This window comes from Balaenoptera ricei, chromosome 1 (genome assembly GCF_028023285.1).
Source record: "Balaenoptera ricei isolate mBalRic1 chromosome 1, mBalRic1.hap2, whole genome shotgun sequence".
Classification (NCBI taxonomy): Eukaryota; Metazoa; Chordata; class Mammalia; order Artiodactyla; family Balaenopteridae; genus Balaenoptera; species Balaenoptera ricei.
In genome coordinates, this window is record NC_082639.1 from 24,473,468 (window position 1) to 24,498,859 (window position 25,392).

At 41.3% G+C, this 25,392-nt stretch overlaps 1 protein-coding gene and 2 non-coding genes across 19 annotated transcripts in view; all 3 read right to left on the bottom strand.

Moving 5' to 3' along the window:
• PUM1 (pumilio RNA binding family member 1) overlaps positions 1–25,392 on the bottom strand; it is a 128,983-nt gene continuing 103,591 nt past the window's right edge. For 12 of the 17 annotated variants that reach the window (XM_059917613.1, XM_059917604.1, XM_059917520.1 and 9 more), the window contains 8 exons: positions 20,960–21,227; positions 19,506–19,635; positions 17,550–17,684; positions 13,476–13,613; positions 11,033–11,158; positions 9,734–9,855; positions 5,000–5,192; positions 1–1,858 (listed from right to left, as the gene is read on the bottom strand). In XM_059917613.1, coding sequence (XP_059773596.1) covers positions 1,727–1,858; positions 5,000–5,192; positions 9,734–9,855; positions 11,033–11,158; positions 13,476–13,613; positions 17,550–17,684; positions 19,506–19,635; positions 20,960–21,227 — 1,244 coding nt within the window. In that variant the 3' untranslated portion in view covers positions 1–1,726. The remainder of the gene's footprint in view (positions 1,859–4,999; positions 5,193–9,733; positions 9,856–11,032; positions 11,159–13,475; positions 13,614–17,549; positions 17,685–19,505; positions 19,636–20,959; positions 21,228–25,392) is intronic. The other 5 variants (XM_059917624.1, XM_059917552.1, XM_059917587.1 and 2 more) reach the window with 2 other exon arrangements.
• On the bottom strand, positions 4,044–4,128 carry LOC132354779 (small nucleolar RNA SNORD103/SNORD85). Its single transcript, XR_009499402.1, has one exon. It is a non-coding gene; the product is annotated as a small nucleolar RNA SNORD103/SNORD85 (small nucleolar RNA).
• LOC132354783 (small nucleolar RNA SNORD103/SNORD85) lies at positions 16,555–16,639 on the bottom strand. The gene has a single exon (XR_009499403.1). It is a non-coding gene; the product is annotated as a small nucleolar RNA SNORD103/SNORD85 (small nucleolar RNA).

Consider the following 25,392-nt stretch of genomic DNA (forward strand, 5'->3'; position numbering starts at 1 on the left):
TCAGATTCCAAAGTTCTGTATTTTTCAAAATAAAGATCACACATTGTTTAGAGACAATCTACACAAGAGTTACAAAAAATAGTTGCCCAGGCATAAGCATACACAGGTTTGTTAATTATACACATATGGTTACAAGTGTGCTTGCAAAAAAGTTCATTGGAAATATACACAAGGCTCTGGAAATGTACACCGTGTAGTGTTACAATTCTATATTCAAACAAGGAAAATTGACAGTATGTTACATTCACTTACAAGTAGACAAAATGCAAAATACAGTTCATCTTCTGTACAAAAAGGGGCAATTCACACTTTACAAGGTGAGAGGGGCTCTGATTGTAAGGAAAGTTAGGGCGGGGCTGAACTTTGCACGTCCTTTTGACTGTCACAAAATAAGCAAAACATTACTTTTTTAGGATTAAAAAAAAACAAAACCACTAGTATGAACTGAATCATCTTGAATAACATTTAGAAAGGATCTTGCTACTATCTGACTAGGTGACAAATAAAACCAAGCTATTTTTTTCTTTTTAAAAGTTAACTAGGCTGTATAAAGAACATTTATTCCTTCAAAAGAAAAAAAAATTTACTTCTGGTTGAAATTACAATTTACAATATACAACACTATATGCTACGACCATAAAAGGTGTGAATATACACTGAATGCACAGGGCTGGCTAATTTTCTTTTCTTACCAAAAAACGTGTTTATGTTGATTCAAACTTCTCCACATTTACATTACAGGTATACAAATGTACAATTGTACAATCAAAAGTATGTTCGACTACTAGGGTACATTATAGATACAGATTAGACATCAAAACAAGAAAATACTACAAATTTGTATATATGCAAAGTCTACACCAAGTATACACTATATATTTATAGAAGCAAGACCAAAAGCAGAGTTGGATTTTTTTTTTTTCTCATGCTAAATAATCAGATTTTGCCTTTCAATGTTAACAGAAAAAAATCCAGTAGGCAGTAAACAGTTATACCCGCCTGGCCTTGAAAGACATTCTGGGTGCTCACATCTCCTCCTCACAAAACAGACTACACTATTTTCTTCGGCATAGTAGTCTCCAAAAAAGGCAATTTTTAGAAGTTTCATAAACTTAATGTCATAAACTGAAGCTTTAGCAACTCTGAAATGATTTTCATTTTATATATATATATATATATATTTTTTTTTATAAACATTGTTAAATGCCAGTTTGGGGTCATTTAACTAAAATTCAAACTTCTCAGGTTTTTTTGTTTGTTTTTCTTTTTTACTAAAATGAGGAGTTGGGGAAGAGCTATTTGCAAAACTTGCCAGCGAGGCAAATGAGTTAAAAACCTTTTTTCTTTTTTTTTTTTTTAACTTTTTTGTTAAACCAACCACCCTGAAAGTTTCCACATGTGGAATATAGATACAACGTTGAACAAAATATGTGGCCTCCCATGTACATTGGTTACCTATGTACAAGTATCCTATACACCAGTAAAACAACAGGGCAATTAGTCAATTAAAAAAAATAATTAGTACATGTTATGCGTAATAAAATTAAACAAATTTACAAAGGCTTTTCCACTTGTGGATTTGATTCCTTTTTTGGGAGGAGAGGGTAATCCTGGAGCAACCATTTACCCATTTCAGATTCTACACTAGAACATTTCTGGTTGCTGGTTGGATTCACCAGTGGGCCAGTGAGGTCAGTGGGAACAAGGGGAGGGGGGAGACACTGCCTCAGATAATACCATTAGGGGGGCCACAGATGGGCCCTAAGTCAACGCCATTCTTCATGTAGTATTTCTCCAGCTTGGCCAGAATGTGCTTGCCGTAAGTGTACTTGCGAAGAGTCGCGATGTGGGGCCGGATCTGGGGAGAAAGCAGAGTCCGCGTCACTCTGGCCTGAGGCAGGTTCGGGCGGGCTCCTGGGTAACCTGCTCCCAGGCACCACAGGGCGCCCGCCAGCACGCACGCCTCATAAGCAACACCTTTCACTGGCTCAACCCGAGCCCCTGAATTCTCAGGCTGCACTGACCGAACAGATGAGGGGAGCAGCTCCTAGCCTAAGTGCTGAGGCAGGACGTGAGAGCTCTGGAGGTCAGACAGCCACAGACCACTTCCAGAACAGTATGTGGAGAAAGTGCATCCCAAGACTGACAATCACACCGTCCACCACCGCCTGCACTGCGTCGCCCTCAAGGAGGCTTTTGGCCCCTCTGGTCCCTCGCAAGGCACCTCAGCTCTCCTGAGCAGCGGGGGTTTCTTTCTGGGCACCATGAATCTTGTGCTCACGACCTGACCCTATTCTCCAGTTCATAGAGAATCACAAAAAGCTACTAATGATGACAATAAAAATGACTAACATAAGCCAAGCACAGTACATTTTGAAGCTTCATAAGAGAGGTGTGATTATCCCCATTTCACTGACGAAAAAATGGAGGCACAGTAGGTAAGTCACTCAACTAAAGTCAAATGGCTAATAAGGGACAGCAGAGGTATGGGAACCCCACTGTCTGGCTCCACCAGAAATTCTTTTTTTTTTTTCCCTCCAGAAATTCTTCTTCTCCCCACTGTCTCTCATGGCTCTGCTCCAGTCTCACCCTTCACCCTCTCCGAGCACGCTCGGATCAGCCCTACGAGCACCTCTTCTGTTCTCTGGGCAGACCCCGTCTGCGAGTCCTGTGCATCCCAGGCAACTCGGGAGGCGCTTCCTCTCTGCGACCCCCTTTCCTCTTCTGTCAGTTCATGGAGCCTCCTACATACCTCAGCTACAGCACGTAACACGCTGTGTTCACAATCATTTGCATAACCACCAACCGTCCACACAGACGGTGAAGACCCACCACATTAACCTGCTTCCCCATCGCAGCTCGCGCTTGTACTCAAAACGCAGGAAAGTGTACAGGGAAGACGGGTGCTCTCAAGCCTGAGCGCTCTAGGCAGACTGTTTTGTCTGTTTCGTTGTGCCCTCAAAGCAAAGAAGGATCAAGTGGCGCTAGAAACCATTTCTGCACCCCACACAGGACACAGACCTGTACCAGCTATTATATTCTCACCTAGGAGCCTGTCTGGAAAACTATTCACAGTCCTTGGCTCGAATTCTGAGCTGTGTGACCCAGACCATTTGCCTAACCTTCCTAAATTCATCTATAGAAAGGATGCCACACTTTCATTTGGGTTGCAGTCTGGACTCTATACACAGCTGATGTTTTGGTCACTAGAACTGGAGGCTCCAAAACCCCTTGCTTTTGGTAGCTCTTCTTTTAGAAACTAAGTGAAATTCAATTCATTCACCTGTCTCTCCCCAGGACTGGCTCACTGGCTCACTGGTGAGACCACTTAACCTTTACACCTGTCCTCTTCCAGACAAAAAACTAACAACACACGTGCATGTACGACATTGTTGAACTCCATTTTTCACTTGATTTAAAGGAAATGCTGAACTATTCTAACAGTCCCCTGTCCAGTCCTCACTGCCTCATCTCCCGCTGCCTCCCCTCCTCCAAGTTACTCATCAGCCAGGACCATTATTTGAAACATAAATGTGATTCTGGCACCACAGTCCCATCCCACTGGAGTTGCTGTACTTCTTCAAATACACTGTCTTGTCTCCTGCTTCCAAACCTTCAAGCTCTAGGTTCCCTCTGCCTGGAAAAGGTTCAGGGCTTTATTCCGATGTCACTCTCTTGGGGAGCCTTCTCTGCACCCCACATTAGAAGAGGCACCCTCCACATTCTCCCACAGCTCTCCCCAGCACTTCCCCAGCATCGGTGTAACCATCTACGACACTGTTGTGTCTACCAACACAGTGCCCTGGTAAAGGAGTGCTTGCTGTAGAGCATGCGTGCTTGTTAACTATTTGTTGAATGAATGAATGAACTCCCAACATGCCGTGTGTCTCCAACATTCCCTCTGCCTTCACCAGCGTCTTGACATGTCTATCTGAGTCTCACGGCTTAAGGACTTTGGACTCCCCAGCCTTCAATTGCCATTGCTGACACCAGCGCAGTGTTCTGTTGTGTTCCGTTTTGAACTGGAAGTGGTGGGTGCCTTGTCTGGCTCAGAACTCGAGTCCGTAACAAAGATTCTCATTACTGAACTTTGTTCTCAGAGAGGGCAAGTGGCTCATCATTGCCAGACCACGGCCATCCCCTCCATCGAGAAGGGCTGAGTGAGTTCAGAGCCCAAAGGCTGAGGGTTCAGATCAGCAGCACCTGAAGGCTCACGGCACTGCCTAGCGCAGACACAGTGCGGCACACCTGCCTGTGGGCTGGTCAGGCTTCCCGGGCCCCGTGGTCTGTGTGGGGCCCGCTGGACCTGCTCCACGACTGCTCTGAGGCCACTGGCCTCTTCACGTGCTTTCTGTGCCAGCTCCCACTCACAGCACCCAACAGTTCAGATTTCTGTCCCTTTTTTCCTAACTCCTCTGTAGCCCAGACTTCTCCTCCTGCAAAGCCTCCCCTCAAAGCCTCGGGCACGTGCTCTCACGTCTCACCACTGCTTCCCGTCACCCTTCCCCACGCGTGCTCTGTGGGCAGAGCTCAGTCTCGGCCATCTCTGTGCTGACGTCTGGCACACAGTGGGCACCAGGTCAACGCGCCAGGCCAGGCGCTGCCCTGGGCAGGCGCTCATTCAGTAAACGGTGGTGGAATGAATGATGAAAGGGAAGAGGGAGGAAAGGAAATAAGGCAAGCAGGTTGATTTGCTGAACTGAGAAGCTGGTCTCATAGGAGCCAAGGGGTAGAAACATGGGCTTAAGATCGGGGAGGGGACTCCCTCACAAAGACTGAGTTTAACACTCACGCCAGTGAGTTACTGATAGAGGGCTGGCAAACACAGGGATAATGGCCATTCCAGATAAAAGGAAAAAGAAGCATAGCATGAGACACAATCCAGTGACAAACTCTGCACAAAGAAGCAAGATGTCCACCCTCCTTTGCATTTCAGAAATGAGAAGAACCAAGGGCCCTGCACTTTCTCTCTGGTTGAGATCTGTACAAACTGGCCTACCTTATGCATGACGATCTTCCTCTGGGCTGGCTCTGCCACATCAATCATCTTCTGGACCACATAGTTGGCGTACTGGTCCTTCATCATGGTGTATAAGGCACTGTGGGGACCATCATTCATGGTGCACACCTCGTCGATGAGCACAGCGCGCTCCGTACGGGAGGCATGAGTGACACACTTCTCCACAACATTGCTGTAATAAGATAAATCCAGGGACAACCCTTAGAGGGACCCTGTTAGGCTGTGCTTGTCTGGCCTCTGCCCTGACCTCAGGATCAGCAGCAAAAGAGCTCTTAATATCTTTAGAAGATTAATTCTTGATCTGTTTGGCTCTATGAGACTCTACCTTTGCCATCTGTGACTTCCAATGTGAACCATGGCCGAGACCAGGTCTTGGAGGATACCAGACCCAACTCTCTAACAGGTGAGGGTAACAAGCCCAGGTAAGTGAAGGTTCACAAGACTGGTTAACTGCTGAATTGGTTAATGAGCATAATTTCAACAGGTATCAGAATCTATCAATTCTTTGCTCACCTCTGTGACCTTAATGAGGCCAGGAACAAGTCTCACTTACATCTAGATCCCTAGTGCCAAGCACAGAGCCTGGCACTACAGGCTTGGTCTACAGACTTATTGGGTGAAGGAAGATACATGCAGGAACCAAAGCCCTCATTCAACTACTTCATGCTGCCTCTGAAGAACAAGAAGAACCCCCAGGAATGTCTGCATTTCTAAACACTTCACAGATATATAATCTTGGGAAAGGAAAAAAAGAAATGTGGTTACATTAAATCAGAGTTCTTCTACAATCCAGAGGGACTGTAGCAGCTGATGAAATTACACCCGGCCATGCTCAAGGGCACTCACCATCCAGGAGTGACTGACTACTCGTGAATGTTTGGTTTTGTTAAGTCAGCACTACTCTGCATCTGTGGCTCTGTGGGTATGAGGAAGTTGTGTGATGTCAAAGAACAAGAACAATACTTATTCTTTGTATTTGTATTATTGGAGCCAATACTTCGCTGAGAGAGCATTTGGTAGGTGGGCCTCGCAAAGAGTTCATGACTGGGGGAAGAGCTGCTCTGGATCATAGGACACTCAGGTAGAAAAGGAACTTTCAAACCTAGCTAATGCAGAAAGCTCTGTTCTGACAATCCTGAAAGACGGCCATTTAGCCTCTGCTTGGAATTTCCAGTGATTTGGAAGTGATTCTAGGGCATCCTACCATACGAGTGAACGGCCTTGTTAAACACTCTTTACATACTGAAATAAAATATGCTTCCCTGAAATTTCACCCATTTGTCTTAATTTTGCCTTCAAGGGCTGAAAAAAGGATGTGTATACCCACTCCAGAAGCACCAAAAAAGCAGAGATAGTGTCTTACTCCTTCTTTCAAAGGCCAGCCCCCTCAATAATTGAACAGTCATCACAAATAACCATCACCAGAACAAGTCCCTATTCCAGAGGTTTTTAAACCATAAGAGGGTGTTGCTTCCATGGAGCTCTGAAAGGACCCTCTCCATGTTACCTGATTTAGCATACTGAGTATTTATTATTCGCATGCTTTTATTTAGAAAACAAAATTCTCAAACTAAAAATGTCCAAGAACTACCATCCTACCAGCTATTTTTTCGATCTTCCTTCTTAAGATACACAGAGTAAATCAAATCTGATAATCAATCAGGTTTAATTAAGACAACAGCCTCTCCCTTCTGATACAGCAGCAATATGGGAAAACTTTTACCCCCACCTTCCTTCCAACAGTACTATGCAATTCTAGCACGAGCTGAAGGTGTGGCATGTGGAAGTGAATATCCTAATAGCCACCGCCTTCTCCCTTAGCAGAAAAGGGAGTTAAGACATTACTGAGCTGGTTCAGTAGCACAAAGCCAGTCACAATCTCCAAATGTTCAGGCAAGGAACTCACCACTTTTTAGAACTGCCTGGCTGAGTTGTACCTTCATCCACCCGAGGCCTGCTTCCCCTACAAAGTGGTCAGGATTAGAATAGGATTTTCTACTAAACTAGGTTGCAGACAGGACACACATTCTTCTGGGTGGAGGACTGAATCCTCAGCAGTGACCTGTCTTCCAAGAAAGTAAGCAGGTAGATCAGCTACCACCACTTGGTAGGATCACCGATCAGGATCCCACTTGGCCAAAGGCTTCCTTCCACCTTAACACACAATCCATCCTGTTCCAGTCTTTAAAGTCTACTCTAGTGTTTCTGAAACTGTGGTTCCCAACCCACTTACGGCTGAGGAAATCAACTTAGTGATTTGAGACTGGTTTTTTCTTTTAATGAAACAGAATAGTAAGTGTCAGAATTAATTATGAGCAATATATCTTCAGTTACGTGTGTATGCACATGCCTATGCACTCAAAGTCAGTGAAAAATTTACTTTGTGTTCCATATTACCATCCAAAATGTCATAAGGTCACTAATCTGTTTAATTGATTTGTTTCTATTATTTGATTTTCAAATTTACTGGCTCCTTCTTCTGTTATCTCTAATTTACTGTTGAAGCCATACAGTGAATTTTATTTCAGATGTTATATTTTTCTACTCTATAATTTCCATGTTATTCTTTCTATAATAAAGCTTCTAATTCTCTACTAACATTTATCTTTCCATTTCATTACAAGCATATTTTCCTTTACATCCTTGAGCATAATTAAAATACTTTATAATACTTTAAATACTTTAAAATAGAGTATTTTAAATACTAATTACTTCAAAATATAATAATTTTATAAAATGCTTTATAATCCTGCTCTGCTAACTCCAACATCTGGGTGGTATAAACTATTCATTGGGGTTTTTTCTGTTTTTTTCTTTTTTCTTGAGTATAGACCACATATTCCTGTTATCTAGACGTGGCAAATGATGCACTGTATAAACAGTTCTGTCATATTCCTCCTAAGAGTGTTACTCCTTCACCGACCCCCCTTTTTTTGTACGCAGTTAACTTGGCTGAACAAAAACTGCAAAATTCTCCCATGTAGTAGGCAGCAGATGAAACCTCAGTTCAATTCTTTTAGCCTTGGTTGGGTTGCCTCGAGTTTGTCCTATACAAATGAGGTTCAGGAGTCAACCAGATATTTATAAAGTTTAAATTTAGGCTTCCTCCTCCTCCCTGGTTCTCTTTCCAGGATTTCTCCCCTGTCATTTTGTCACTCCCATGGTCATCATTTTGTCACTTTCCTAATTATAGTCAATACCGTATTATAAATTTCAAAGTTGCTAACAGGCTAGATCCTTAATGGTTCTCAACATAAACATGATAATTATGTGACATAACAGCTAATGCTACTGTAGGAATCATATTACAACATATAAATGTATCAAACCAACACGTTGTACACCTTGAACTTGCACGATGTTACATGTCAATTATATATCTCCCCCTCCCCAAAAAAACGATGGGGAGGAAGACGGGGAAATTTCCCCAGTGCAATTAACCTTCTTCCAAGTATCAACAACCTCCCCTACTCCTCTCTGGTTATCTCCCTGCTCTCTAATGTCTTCAGGTAGTTTTGGGCATTTTGTCAACAATTTATTAGTTGTTATCTGTGAGAGCATTGGGCCCAAAGTAGCTACTCGGTCATTATCAGAACACAACTCTATTATAATATTAATACTTAACACTATATCCAAGAGTGAGATATTAAATACACTGAACAAGAAAGTAAATAGGACAGCAACCCCAAAAAAAGAACTAAGAGATTCTGTCCCCTATTTCCCTGATCCTGGCAAATGTCCAAAAAAAGCAATACAAGGTCTAAGAGATGACCCTGATGTGCTTAGGCTGTTGAGACACTGGATCTGTGGGTGCTTTTATTTCTTCTCTCTGTTTTCCATGCTGTAATGTTATAAGATTTCACAAATTAAAAGTGAACAATTTAAAAACATCAAGGTTGTATGAGTCACACCTGCCTTGCAATTTATTTTAAAAACTAGAGAAGAAAAATATTCCAAAAATACAGAATACTATGTTATGTGTATGATAGGATATACAGACTCTACTCAGAATATCACACCACTAAGCCGCTGGAGGGCCATTCATTCATTCATTCATTCGGCTGCACCTGGTCTTAGTTGTGGCATGCGGGATCTTTACTTGTGGCATGCGAACTCTTAGTTGCAGCATGTGGGATCTAGTTCCCTGAGCAGGGATCGAACCCGGGCCCCCTGCATTGGGAGCGCAGAGTCTTAGCCACTGGACCACCAGGGAAGCAACAATTTCTTTTCCAACCTCTGCCACTTATAAGTTACCTAAGACATCTTTCACAACCTGGGAATAACTAGTACATTTTATTCTTGGGCTGGTATGATATGAAGACTGAAAAGAGATTTTTAAAAATACTAAGGCCTATATATAGATATGGTCACCTGCCCCTTAATTCAGGTATCAAAGAGGAAATTGAGTAAAGAACATTTCACAATTCCAAACAAGTAAGTTACTAAAATACCCAGTTTACCAAAGTACAAAATGTATATGCTTTAGAAACATATTCCCCAAATTTCAAAGTGGCTAACTCTGGGGGAGTGAGGAGCCCACTAAGAGATGTCTTATGTTTCATACTTTGTAGTAGAACTCTTTGACTTTTTTAGCTATGTATACTTTGAGGAAAATAAACATTAAAACAAAAGAAGTATGAAAATTTCTCTAGAGCTGAAATACTATTTAATAATCTCTTCTGGAAAATAGTCCGAGTAATTCAAAGCACATACCTTGCAAATTTGTGCTGACTCAATACAAGTACATTCCCTCGAATTTCTGCTACAATTTTACTTTTATCCTCAGGACGACCATGCTCCAATACATGCTGGATTACATAATTTCCATATTGATCCTATTTGAGAAACAACAAGAGAAATTTTTAAATTTATATATAAACAGGCTCTATGTTACTTAAATCCTTATATCTAATCAACACCTATCTTCCTGTAAGACCATGATGGCTTACCTGAACACTAATGAACACATAAGAATTTTTTAAATGGATAGGTAGTGACAATTTTTCCCTGTCATTACAAAACAGGAACACATTATTACTAGACAATGGAATGTTTCTATATATATATTTATGCCCAAAGGTCCTAGTCAGGGTCTTCATAAAGTACTATACACAAAAAAGTAGGCCTCTTCTCATTTAAAAAAAATAAAAAAAGAAGAGAAAGTAGGTGGGAGTAAAGAGGTATTTTTCTAACAGAAATATACAAATGGGTCTCTGCGCCTGTCTTTAACAAAGAAACACTGGAAATACAACACCTAACTAAATAACATCACAAGCACACAATGGAGATACTCATCTAAAGAGAAAGATGCTTTGAAAGAATAAGTGTGTGTGAGCAAGGAATTACAAAGGCAGAAACATGTATTTGTAAGATGTAAAAAATTAAAAGTGCACATATAATGCTTTTTAAGAAGCGCCTATGCCAAATGTGCCTGCTTCTGGACAGCAGGGTTATGGGTGGTTTCTTCTGTTCTGCTGCTACTTTCTGTACTTTCAATCTTTTCTACAATGAGTATTTAATACACTTATAATCTCACATCTCTCACCAAAACAAGCAACAAACACTGCCCAAAAAATTGCTTCAGGACAACATACTCTATGTAGAAAGTGTTCAAATAGTATGATACGGGAGACAATTTTAGTAGAAGCAAGACAAAGTACCAAAACTAGAAAGAAATCAACTAATCCACTTAGTTCATTTGCAAAGATGAAACTGATAGACTAAATGGCCTGCCTAAGTGGCCACAGCTAGCTTAATCCATGACAGAGTTCTGGCTTTTGACAGTTCTTGGCAGATCTCTTGATGAATCAGAGGCAGATCTCAACTCCAAGGCCAGGGTTCTACTCATTACCCCTATTCATAAAACACGAACCAGGCTGGTGCAAATGAAAACTTGCCCAGAGCTTCAATGGGCATTTTAAGCACATTAACCTCTTCTGGAACAGATACCTGTGCTGAGAAAACACAAAAGCCCACAGGTGTTTGCAGTTACTCTACTGGCAACTCCACTACCTGTACAAGTTGCTCTGTGTGCTGGTGAAGCTCCTCTAAAATAGGGAGTGTCTGGTCAGGGAGACAGTGCTCCAGGATCCTCTGAATCACTCGGCAGCCATAAGGATGTGTGGACAAAGCAAACACCTAGGGCAGACCAACACAAACAAGAAAGCCAAAAATAACAGTTGCCACTTTCAGTGCTTCAGTATTGTTAACATACATTATCCCATTAATCTTCCCAATGACCTTGAGAGATAATCATGATTATTCTCAGTATACAGATAAGAAAACTGAAGCTCCTAGAAGTTTACATAATGTGCCTACAGTCATATAGGTAGTAAATGACAGAGCCAGGATTTTATTTCCTACTCTGACTCCAAAGCCCAAATTATAAGTATGGCATTTAAGTTCTCTCTATGTACAATAAGGTGAGCATGTATGTGCGAGGATAAACTCATTTCTTAAACCCATTCTAGGAATTCATAGATGTACATAAATTCAGAGCTAAGAAGGACCTTATTGAGAAAAAGCTTATTTAGAAAGGAACAGAGAATTGGTCAAGGTCACAGAAAACACACTTAGTTAAGAGTCCACAGTGTCAAAAGATGGGTTTAAAAACAGAAAAAAGAAGGGCTGGGATCAAAGCCTGAATGCTTTCACATAACTACACTGTAATGTTCTGAATTTTAGCTTTATAAAAACGCTAAACACTCACAGTCTGGAACAACTTGACTTATTTCACTCAACATTATGTTTCAAATTTTTACTTATAATACTGTGGGCTTCTATCGTTTATTCTGTATATCTGTATAGTATAATGTTGGGAAAGTATGTGGTTTGTTTTTTGGGGGGTTCCAATCCTCTCCTGATGGACATCTGGTTTATTTAGTCTTTTCCTATTACGAGAATAATGCTGCTTTAAACATGTCTAAATACATCTCATGGTGTACATGACCAAACATTTCATCAGGTATATACCTAGGCCAGGAGTGCTAGATCACAAGAAATATAAATGTTGAACTTTAAAATATACTAAATTATTTTCCAAAATGGGTCTATTCCCACCAGCAGTGTATCCAGATCTCACATCCCTGCCAGTACATAGCAACCAATGGTAGAAAATGGTCTACGGGACTTCCCTGGGGGTCCAACGGTTAACACTCCACGCTTCCACTGCAGGGGGGCACAGGTTTCAATCCCTGGTTGGGAAACCGAGATCCCACAAGCCGCATGGTGCGGCCAAAAAAAAAAGAGAGAGAGAGAGAAGAGAAAGAAAATGGTCTACTATCTGTGGTCTTATTTTGCATTTTCCTAATTACTAATGGAATTTATTTTTTCATATGTCTACCAGCAATTTGTGTTTCTTCTGTCTATTCAGGCTTTAGGCCCATTTTTCCATTAATTTGTATTGTTCTCCTTGATTTCAGGAGTTCTTTATATATTCTGGTTATCAATTCGTTGGCATTTTCCATCTTGAAAATATTCTCTCCCATTCGGTGGCTTAATCCTTTTACTTTCTTGTATATTTCACACACACACACAAATGTAAAGATAAACAGATCTACTCTTTTTTTTATTAACTCAGAAAATCCCAATAATCCTCAACTTAGTGTCTGTAATCTACTTAACCACTGCAGTTTAAGTGAGCAAACCCCAAAACCTAAACAATTCTAAAATCCCATTTCGATCTAGGCTTTAGCAGTTCCCATGACTACACCTGAAAATCTATTTGGTACTTCCAATTTATCCCTTTTCAAAAACAAAAACAATTTCACACACCCAAAAAGATGTATTTTACTCTCTTGTCCCACCTAGCTTAGGAGACTGGGAGAAGGTTGTTTTTTGGCAAAAGAAATTAATGATAATAGCCAATTAAGGGGCAATTCGGGAAAAACTAGGGTATGACAAAATATCAACTCTGCTTGGAAGTTGGTGCTAAAAGCACACTAGTCCTTACGATATATAAGTAAACAGGAGAAACTGGAAGCTATCTCTGGTTGCATGCCACTTAACAGAGTTCAAACCAACCTGATCACTGCCCCACCCAACCCCCCAAAATTAAGGAGCACCTTGTTATTTTAAAGACGTAGTGACACATAACCTGTAAGATTAGTTCTGTAAATGATCTAAATTTTAAAACATGATAAAAACTTTTAAATATCAAGATAAATAGTACTTAACCAAAGGAAAAAATTTATTCTTCAAATATCTGATGACAGTACCTCATCCTGACATGAGCGGATATCTGCATTAATGATGGAGAGAAGACCCACGGACAATTAAGGGAAGAACCTTGGGTGCACAGAGCTAGGTACCTGACCCCACTGAATAGGACTGCTACTTACTGCAGTCTAAAGTACACTAAGCCCTTGAGAACACTCCACAAACCCCATCCTGTTCTCTGCTCACAATGGAAACATCCATCAACTTGTTTCCCTTATTTCTTTCCTAAGGCACTTACCTGTCCCTTAAACGCATCGATGATAAACTGCAAAGATTGGGGTTGCACACATTCAATGCATTTCTGAACCACATGATTGCCATTCTGGTCTTTCACACACTTTAGGACATGGCCATCTAGTTCCCGAACCATCTCATTCTATTGGAGACAAGGAAAGAAAGCACCACCAGAATCACAGAGAGCAAACACCTGGATGGTCAACGTTCTCCTCACCAAACACAAAAGCACCGAGCAGGGAATCCACGACAATGAAAGTGGGACAACTCAGCTGTGGCACTCTGACAACCTGGTAACAAACGAAGACTGGAGTTTTTCCACATGTTAACAAACTTCCTATAATACTAACCAGTCTTTTTTTTTTTTTAATTTTATTTTATTTTGATTCTTTTCTTTTTTTAAAAATTTATTTATTTATTTGTTTTTGGCTGCACTGGGTCTTTGTTGTTGCACGGGGGCTTTCTCTAGTTGCAGAGAGAGGGGGCTACTCTTTGTTGCAGTGTGCGGGCTTCTCATTGCAGTGGCTTCTTTTGTTGCGGAGCCCAGGATCTAGGCGCACGGGCTTCAGTAGTTGTGGCTCGCGGGCTCTAGAGGACAGGCTCAGTAGTTGTGGCGCGTGGGCTTAGTTGCTCCACGGCATGTGGGATCTTCCCAGACCAGGGCTCGAACCCGTGTCTCCTGCATTGGCAGGAGGATTCTTAACCACTGTGCCACCAGGGAAGCCCAATAATAACCAGTCTTAAGAAAAGTTCTCTAACTTGCAAAAGACCTCTCTGGGAGTTACCAAAAAAGTGCAGTCATCTTCAAATTATAAACGAGCCAATATCAAATCAACTACACTGTATTAGAGAATTTCACATACAATTCATCATGTTTTCCCATGAGAACCCTGTAAAGTACATATTACTAAAAATGATAGTAGTTAATCTAGAGCTTACTCTAGGCTAAGCAGACCTCTAAGTGCTTAACATGCTTTGACTCACAATCTGCCTCACAATCCTATGCAGTAGACACTATTACAGATGAGGAAATCAAGGCACAGACAAATCAGCTGACTTGTTAAAAATCACAGACCTAGACTTGCTCCGATTCAAACCCAAGCAATCTGATTCCTGTGTGTGGCAAAACAGACCATGCCAGCAAACCACCTGTCAAATATTACCCTGCACACCTTCCTCCACCCATATATGTGAATATATGAAGATATTGAGTCTGAGAGAGGTTAAGTAATGTATTAAAACTACAGACAGTGACTGAATCAGAATTCTAGCCCGGTTTGTGGCTACAAAATGATCTTCCCACCAGGCCAGACTGACTGCAATGTCAGCTGGAGCAATACTCTCAGTTAATGAAAAGTGTCCAAACTCAGGGAAATACAGAAGGCCAGGGACTTCCCTGGTGGCGCAGTGGTTAAGAATCCGCCTGCCAATGCAGAGGACATGGGTTCGAGCCCTGGTCTGGGAAGATCCCACATGCCACGGAGCAAATAAGCTGTGCGCCACAACTACTGAGCCTGAGCTCTAGAGCCCGCAAGCCACAACTACCAAAGCCCACGCGCCTAGAGCCCGTGCTCTGAAACGAGAAGCCACTGCAATGAGAAGCCCGCACACCGCAAAGAATAGTAGCCCCCGCTCGCCACAATTAGAGAAAGCCCGTGTGCAGCAGTGAAGACCCAACGCAGCCAAAAATAAATAAACTTAAAAAAATAAATAATTTTTTTTAAAAAAGGCCAATGAGTGACTGTGTGTGTGTGTGTGTGTGTGTGTGTGTGTGTGCGCGCGCGTGTGTGTGTGTGTGTGTGTGTAGTTGCGTTGGGATTTTGACTGGACCCCATCCCCAAACTTGCTGCCTCAGGTTTCAGGCATCCTTAAGCTGAATACCTGTAACCACAGCTGGGCCCTGGTACTTGCTGCCCAATTTCCTTGCTATATACAATCTCTATATATTAGTTCCACTGTGTTGACTCCATATTTATGGTAGAAGACTACAAGCCAGTTTATAATGGTGACATTTGTGAATGCAATGTCTTAAATCCCTGAGATGTTAAACATGTCAAAGCAACTAAACGATTTTCTAATTAAAGAAATTCAAGACTACAATGCCAGGGACTAAACAAGCAAAACACAAGAGACTCAGGAAAGTTTCCTGAAGCAATTAATCAAATGTCAGAAAAGAATAATTTATTACAGAAATATAATTATGGGAATGATAAATAGAGAAGGACGCCTACATAAAGATAAACACAAGGGACACTTCTAATAATCAAAATGAAGGGGAGGGGGCTTCCCTGAATATTTTCTTGAGCCCAAAGAGGTAAAAACTCCACTGGAGATGAGTTTATTTCAGCTAAAATACACTTACATCTGGAAAAGAGTAAATTATTCATACCAGGAACAGTAGTTTAGACCCAGAACAAGAATCACAGAGAAACCAGACCAGGAAAAGATACGCAGGAATAGCAGGTAGAAAGAACAATTGCCAGGGGGAAAGGAAAGGGGGGTAAAAAACTACTACAATGTAGCCATTGGATCAGGAAAAAAAAAAAAAAAAAAAAAAACAGTAAAATCTGAAACGCTGGAGACAAAATCAGCAATTTATCATAATCCTGGGAGAGGGCAAAGATGGGGGAAATACCTGGGAAACCGTAATTTCCTGCTTGCTTTCAGTAAGCGGGCATTATGGTCAAGAGAGGGAAAAAAGTTCCATATTCAAACCAAACAAGAAAATTAAAGAGGAAAGATTCAGCCATCAAATTTTCATCCCTGAACATCCCAGGGAAAATTAAAACTGACAATGATTGGAACATTAAAAGAAAACAAACTAGTAGCTTCAGCCCTGCTTCTAACTACTCACACACAGCACCCCTATTACTGCTGTATCTCCAGTACTGGGCACTAAATGAATGAACTCCCAACCTGCCGTGTGTCTCCAACATTCCCTCTGCCTTCACCAGCGTCTTGACATGCCTATCTGAGTCTCACGGCTTAAGGACTTTAGACTCCCCAGCCTTCAACTGCCATTGCTGACACCAGCGCAGTGTTCTGTTGTGTTCCGTTTTGAACTGGAAGTGGTGGGTGCCTTGTCTGGCTCAGAACTCGAGTCCGTAACAAAGATTCTCATTACTGAACTTTGTTCTCAGAGAGGGCAAGTGGCTCATCATTGCCAGACCACGGCCATCCCCTCCATCGAGAAGGGCTGAGTGAGTTCAGAGCCCAAAGGCTGAGGGTTCAGATCAGCAGCACCTGAAGGCTCACGGCACTGCCCAGCGCAGACACAGTGCGGCACACCTGCCTGTGGGCTGGTCAGGCTTCCCGGGCCCCGTGGTCTGTGTGGGGCCCGCTGGACCTGCTCCATGACTGCTCTGAGGCCATCGGCTTCTTCATGTGCTTTCTGTGTCAGCTCCCACTCACAGCACCCAACAGTTCAGATTTCTGTCCCTTTTTTCCTAACTCCTCTGTAGCCCAGACTTCTCCTCCTGCAAAGCCTCCCCTCAAAGCCTCGGGCACGTGCTCTCACGTCTCACCACTGCTTCCCGTCACCCTTCCCCACGCGTGCTCTGTGGGCAGAGCTCAGTCTCGGCCATCTCTGTGCTGACGTCTGGCACACAGTGGGCACCAGGTCAACGCGCCAGGCCAGGCGCTGCCCTGGGCAGGCGCTCATTCAGTAAACAGTGGTGGAATGAATGAATAAGAGGGTGCAAGTGAAGAAAACTGGAAGGTGGGTTGGAAAAAAGTTTTGTCTGTCGAGGTGGTCAGTCCAGGTAGAAGAAAAGGACAACCTTACCTGCTTCAACTCTTGCCAAACAAAAAACCCACCTCTAAAATCACACCTACTAAAGACTAAGGTCTGGTCAAAGGGAAGAGTGTTTGAAACCACTGGTTTTAACACAAGACACTTGATCCACTATAAACTTACAAAATTAATTGCACGGTTCATGCCTGCCATGCACAGAAGGTAGCCACAAGCACCAAAGAAAAACTGTGAAAGAAAACTAAAGACTGACAAACTTACGAGGTTCACTACATGTACCATGAAGAAACATCAAACACCAAGAGAAAAGTTAAAGGGGAAACTTACAATTACCTGCTGGTCTGAGGGAATAAACTCAAGAGCTTTCTGGATAACACGGCAGCCATACATCTGCAGTGCCAGTGACAGGACATGGCCTCGAATCCGTTCAGCCAAAGCCAGCTTCTGTTCAAGGCTGCCAAACTAGACATAATGTGTGGGTGAACACCATTACTTAGGTAGAAAGAAAGAAACCAGAGAAAGCAAAGCATTCATTATTCTGTATCAACCATTGGCATACCTCTTTTAGCCCTGTATTCTATGATAAACTAAACCTTTTGTTTAAAAAGCCTTTGTTTCTTCAAACCAGTGGTTATCAGCCTCTGATTATAAGGAACTCTTTTTAATGTCAAAAAACTTCTCAGATATCCAACTGGAGTAGTTTCACTACTAGTATCTGCTAAACAAATAGGCAATTCCTCAAAGCTGCCCTTAACTCATCAATACTATTAAATATACCTGTATGTCCAAGAGCATTTACATTTATTCTTAAAACAATAGTACATGTGGAAGACATTGTTTATTAAGGCTTTAGACAATGTCTGGGGAAGATTCAAGAACTTCTTGCAACAAATCTACATCACTTCAGTTGTCTGAGCCCCATAAGCTGAAAACGAGTTCTTCTTTCATCTCTATGAAGTTTAAGCCAAAGCACACATGCACACTGCTCTGAATATACTGTTTTATATTACTATAAGAATTGATAATGTCTGTTTATACAAGTCAACAGAATAGGGGGAAAGTTAGTAAAATCAAGGGGTATGACAGCACAATGTTAAAACTCTTCCTAGAATGTTTCTCCATCCCTGGCTTTTTATTTTCATTTGAATAGCATGTGAGACTGGAAGAGACTTTATGAATAAGGCTGCCCAACCCACTCATTTTCCATACAAGGAAACTGAAGTCCAGGGACATTCTCTAAGCCAGAGAAGTTCTCTAGCTTGTCCCAAATCATACTGCTATAACCCACTGTTCATTCAGCCACCCCTAGCTGCATTAACCTCTGGAGCTGGAGAGCTCTCTATTTTTATATCTGCATTCGAAAGTCAAAATTACAAGAGTCGTGTTTAGGTTGATTTCTTAATCCGTAGTTGGAGAATTCAGAGTCAAAGAACTTAGGTCTTTATGAGAAAAGATGGGAAGACAGAGGCTGTGAGTGAGCCATTTTTTTAATCTTCACACAAACCAAACAAAATAAGATGTAAGAAGTTTACAAATTTCTTTTGTTCGGCGGCAGGTAATGTGCAGAGTTGCAGCATTTTCCCCCTGTACCAGATGTTTCATCTCAATGTTTCACTCCTTTCTGGATTTATAATGGGGTTGTTGATACCAGTACACCACAGCTACAACGGTTAGCAAAAAAATCCCTGCCTTTCTGACATTTTAGTTTAGAAGAGGAAATAGACATTAATCCAACAATGTTGTTAATCCTTTCCAAGGAAAATGATACCAAGAGTGGACATTATCCACATTAATGAAGGAACAATAAGAAATCAAGGCTGAAGGATCACCCAAGAAGCAGCATTTAACAATCCTCATGACTGTGGTTTATGATGAAAAACACCAGAGTTGGTATTCAAAGATAATTCTCTAGGAATCCGTTTTTAAAAATTCATTTTCAGAACTTTACTGTGGTCCTGCTAAAATTATCTTACAAGGATTTTTTCCTCCAAAAATGACACTTTTAGTGAAACTATTTTAGCAATCAGAAATATTGTGCGGGATCCTAAATGGGGAGAATGGTTCTACAAACACATTTCTAAAATACACTAGCATCATCTGCTTGGGTATTTAAATGATGCACTACTGCTAATGAATTGGAGAAACATTTAAATGTGCTTCAAAAGACCACTCACGCTTCATTTTGAGGACTGGAATGAAATTGCAATTCTAAAAACAGCTAATGAAAATCAAAATGCTATGGAGACTGTCTAAAGTCAAAGGATAGAAAGAACAAAGGCTTACTTCAAAGAACTTCTGAATGACGTAATTTCCAAATACATCCACCATAAGCTGGTAAGCGGCCTGGAGGATTTCATTGAAGACAAGCTGGCGCTCAGCTGGTGTGGCACGCTCAAGTTTCAGCTGAATGAATCTGAAGTACATAGTAAAAAGGGCAATCACAGCATTTTGGGAAGACTTGGAAAGTATATAAAGATTAGCTCAATTTATATAATGTGTCAGTTCTGAAACTAAATGTATGTATGTGATGTGCATATACACACACGCACAACAGTGTTATTTAAATAAATCACTTGAGCTCACTTCAAATTGAAGCATTACTGAAAAGGAAAAAAAAAGTTATATTGTGAAGTATCCCCTAATTTAACTGAGCTTTTAGAAGTATATTTAAATTTTAGTATACTTCATAACAACAGGACATGTATTTATGTGTGGGATTGAGGGGGAGCTGAAAAGGGGGGGCAGGAAAAGAGAGAAGAGGGTGAATGCAGCACAACACAGGGAGAACTCTACCGGACTTTTTCTTTTAGGAACCAGTCCAACATCAATAAACTCAAAGCCTATGGTCCTTATTATAGTCTTTAACGCACATTCATACGAAGCAGTACATATTTATTAATGATGTGGAACAGTTGTCATCTATGTGCAGCTAAAGTAGTAGCTATTCAGTTTGCCTTTTTTAGCTCAGGTGACTATATCAGAAAAACCATGTTCTTCTCCCAACCTGGCCTTTAGGGTCTAAATATGAGAAATCCTTGCCCCAGTAGCAAGCTGGCAGAACTTAAAGAGGAGGTAGGTTCTTTGGGGGTTGTTTTGGTGGAACTGTCAGAGAGAAAGAAAGAGAAAGGGAGAGAGAAGGATGGATGATGTCACCATAAATCTGCTTTTTCCTGAGGACCAGGGTCCCTTTCTGTGAAGTCCATTGGAACAGGGAGGGGTAAACAAAGCTAAATTCTGTGTTTTATAATAGCATCTTCTAACCTCTGTGCAGACTCTCACTTCTACAGAATGGAACAACAAAGAAAAGTGGTGGCACCATCTTATTCCTGAGCCCAAATTTGCATTTGAATAGTGTCTCTTTGAGAGCAAGATTCTTAATAGCGATTAAAGTAGCAAAAGTGTACACATGTCTTTGTGTTAGTGTTTCTGTATTTCTTAAACTGCAGACATTCTGGGAGGTTCTCGTGAACAAAGGAACACCAGACTAATCTTTCAGAAAGGTAAAAAGGTTTGTTTCAGCATGTGATCCAGATTACTAAATGGCTATTCTCAATCACTTGTGTATCTGGTGACTCTCATAGCCACATCCCTCTGAAATAAGTAACAGGAAGCATACTAAAAAGCAAACTTTGTTTCAATTATTATATGGCAATTTACTTAATGTATACCTTATCTGAAGCATGGAATTTAAGGCATTAAGATTTCAGTTACCTTAAGTGGCAAAGCCAAGTCCTCACCTGGACCCATGCTGGTCTTGGGAAAACTCCATTATATGCCCAGCAATCTCCCGCAGTTGTAAATTGGGATACCGGTTATTTCGAAAATCTTCCAAAAGCCTGCTCCTGCCAGAGGGCATGACATCAGACATTCCATATCGCAAACGGGAAGAGGAAAAAAGGGTGCTGCTGGGGCTGAAGAGGCTGGAGGCACTGCTGGCGCTGCGGTACTTGGCTTCAGCGCCTGGAGCAGCAGAGATGTATCTTCCACTGCCATTTGTGAGTCCTCCTGTTGGTTACAGAACAGGAGAACTCAAGACTCATTCTTAACGAACTTTGTTCAAGAGAGGAAAAAGCATCCTATACATGAAATCCTGCATCACCTCTGATTTCTTTTCAATTCTGCTGCTTTCGTGTTAAGATTCAATTCTATTAGTGCCACGACTTTCATAAGACAAACTCACCAAGCTGGAAGAAAACTTTTGCACAAAAATTGAGAGGGGAATGCTATTAACCATTGATAGGAGACTGCTAGCAATAATGGAGCAATGGTTAGTGTAGCCCTTAGTAAATGATGAGGAAAGGTCCTGCTGTGTGAACCAGCACCTGAGCACCAGGATCAGAAAAGACAAAATGCACAGAGACTTCAGTGGTTTTCCACTCTGATCTCTGTGGAGATTCCTGCCATCAGTGGATAATCCCCACTCCCATCTGAAACCCTCCCTTAAAAAATAAAAAAATAAAAAAATCTGTTTTTTTTTTTAGGGAACCCAGATTAGTCTGTTTTATATAGTGGACCTCCCAAAAAAGTTTTGAAGGCATGGTTTTGCCGCTAAATAGAAGTTTGAAAATCACTAAGGCAACCAAGGCCAAGGATTAGACATAAGGGATAGAAAAAAAGGATGTGTGCTTTGAAATGGAAGGTTTTCCAGTTCTTCACCAGGAATGGGCAGCATCTAACTCCTTCTACTGGAACAGAGCCTGAAGTGATTGCAGTAGCAACAACTTTCGGGCTACCGATATTGCCGTTTTGACTGCTGACAAGGGAATAATCATTGTGAATCCGAGACACATAAAACAGAGATAAGACTGAAATGCCTATCAAAAGATAAAACAGAATTTAAAAATTATGAGTATATATTTTCAATATTTTTTTTTTTACAATAGAGGGTTTTTTTTTAAACTTTAGATTGTACTATAAAAAGGATGTGAAGCCCTTTTTCTGTTTTTTCCCCCCATTCCTACATTGCAAAGTAGATAAGAAATACCATTTAAACCACAAAGAGTGTAGGTAAATAACAATTCAGGAGCCATGAGAAAAGTCACCCAACATGAACTGCCTGTTAACTTCTACAGAGTTTTAATGAACGTCTGGTCTGGAGTTTAATGGTAGCTACAAAAAGATACTCAGCTTGGATTTCTCCACAGAATTCCAGGGCCCAGTTTCAAAGGTCTGGGTCTCAATGAAAACAGTGGAACTGAAAGGAAATGGCTCAACGTTAAATTTTGTTTAAATAGATAAATAAAAATAGAAACTACTTGCTGAGCATTTGTCCTATGCCAGGCTCTATGCTAGAAGTATTTCATATCCACTGTCTATCAAATTCTCACTGGCATTATGGAAAGGGAGTTTTTAATTCCCATTTATGTAACAGAAAATTACGGCCCAAAGAGGTGAAATGCTTGTCCAAAGATACAAAACCCAAAATTATCATGGCCAGAATCTGTCACTGCCCTTGCAACTACACGAGACTCATTTTCAGACTCAGTTATATAATTTTCTTGTTCTAAAGCAGCGGTCCCCAACCTTTTTGGCACCAGGGGCAGGTTTCGTGGAAGACAATTCTTCCACGGACAGGGCCGGGGGCGGGGGGGGGGCGGGGGGGGGGCCGCAGGATGGTTCAGGCAGTAATGCAAGTGATGGGGAGGGATGGGGAGCGGCAGACGAAGCTTCACTCGCTTTGCCCGCCGCTTACGTCCTGCTGTGCAGCCCAGCTCCTAACAGGCTGCCGACCCTGTTCTAAAGGACATTGTTTTTCTTGTCAAAATTCCATAATATTTCTTAATCCAAAGGAAAACATTTCTTTAAGGAAAGGAGAGAGGAGGTTTATAAGAAAAGAGAATAGTAGCCATATGACTGCTCTTTATTCCATTTCAAAAACAATTCTTTCTACCCTGGCTTGAGATAGGGGACAAACAGGCAAAGAGGTGGTAATCAGGCAAGTCAGCAGGTACTGGGAGAGTGTGACAATAGCAAGTAACTTGGTTAAGAAGAAGGAACGGCATGAACATACAAAGCTTTGAAAACAATTTAAAGGTTAAGAACCTGGTCACTAACAAAGGCGCTTAGGGAAAAGTAACATATCAACAGATAAACAATCAAACTCTTAAAAAGGCCTGACAAACATCCAAATTAACATGCAAGGTAGGAGACAACAGCATTCTGCCTATGGAATGTGTATCTCTCTAAATAAACTCTCTTTCACTTTAAAAAAATAAACATGGAAGGTGGCCAGGTCCATGATGACAAGGCTGAATGACAGGAACCAACCCCGAGCACTGCCCTACCCCTACACTTCCAGTTATATGAGACAACAAATGCACTTATTGTTTAAGCCACTCTTAGCTGGATTTTCTGTTACTGTGGCCAAAAGCATACTGACTAATCCGTAACATAAAGGGCTGGAGTGACTACTGGGTAGATTTATACACCTGCCCTGAAGTTTTGATTTTTGGCTTTGGTGTCCTTGGATGCCAGACAGGATACACAGACACACATATACACACACAGCTTTTATTATTGAGAAAGGAAGTATACAAATCTGAAAAAGAAAATAAATTTCTCCAGGTACTATATTATAAATGGCAAACTAACAGTCAACAGGAATATTTCGCTCAGGCCAAATAATTTTCTTTCAACATTAAACCAATGGTTAAAGTAAATTTTTGCTTAAAAATGTGGTTTTCTGGTTGTTTTTCAAAAGGTACCTGGCAAATAGTAGACCATCATTATTTGTGGACTGCAGCTCCTTTATATGGGGAATATGCAGAAAGGTGTTTTCCAGTTCACTATAGTTTACACACCTACATGTGCTAATACCCAAATTACTATCCCCTGGAGATGGCCCCTGAAAGTGTTTGAATTTTAACCCCATTTTAAAAGGAACATTTCATGCAGGCTCTTTAAGGGAGCCTCCTAGTGATTTCACAAAGTTTTTCTATAATATTTTGACAGTGGTGGATTTCATAGAGCTCTGTCCTATGACAACATTTCCACAGAAATCAAAGGCTTAAATGTCTTGTGTATGTGCAGGTTTCCCGCTCCACACGTAAGGAGCATGGAAGTCACCATTCCACCCTAACAACAAGCAGAAAGCTGAAAAATCAACAATTCTTCTTAGATCCACAAGAGAGAGGAAGACAGAGCAAACCACTGTCCCCAAGACTGAAGAGACAGACATACAGGTCATCACAGCTAACCAGACCAGGGACTCAAGTGGACACCACTGCCTGAACCAGTACCAGACTAGGAAAACCTGAACTGTAACTGACAAATTAAGAGGCTCAGTGTGGATGACCCTGAAATACACAACTCCAGCCTACTCAAACTATCCTGTTCCACTAAAGGGAGGAGGAAAAAAACTAAGAAACACTTGTGAAGTTGACAGTCCAGATGGCACAGGCTCACTAAAAGACTGAGACCTAATCATAGGTCTATAGAACATTTCCCCCCACCCCACACCTCACCACCACATTACTAAAAACCTATTTACAGCAGTTCCTTTCACTCGATGTACCAGGCATGGCTATCAAAGATAAACTGCAAGGCATATCAAAAGGCAAAAAATAAAATTTGAAGAGTAAGAGCACATATCAGGAACATACATGGCAGGGATGTTGAAATTATCAGACTGGGAATTTAAAACAATTATGATTAATATGCTAAGGGCTCTAAAGGATAAAGTAGACAGCATGCAAGAACAGACAGGCAATGTAAGCAGAGAGATGGAAATCCTAAGAAAGAACCAAAAAGAAATATTAGAGACAAAAAACACTATAACCAAAACGAAGAATGCCTCTGATGGGCTTATTAACAAACTGGACACAGACGAGGAAAGAATCTCTGAGCTAGAGGATCTATCAATAGACTCCTCAAAAACCAAAAAGGAAAGAGAACAAAGACTGGGGGAAAACAAAATCCAAGGACTGTGGGGCAATTACTACAAAGGTGTTACATTCACATAACTAGAATACCAGAAGGAGAAGGAGGAGAGAAAGGAACAGAGGGAATATCTGAAACAATAATGACTAAGGATTTCTCTAATGCCAGACACCAAACAGCAGATCCAGGAAGTGCAGCGAACACCAAGCAAAATGAAGACCAAAACAACTACTCCTCCAACTATCATTTTCAAATTATAGAAAATCAAAGATAAAGAAAAAATACTGAAAGA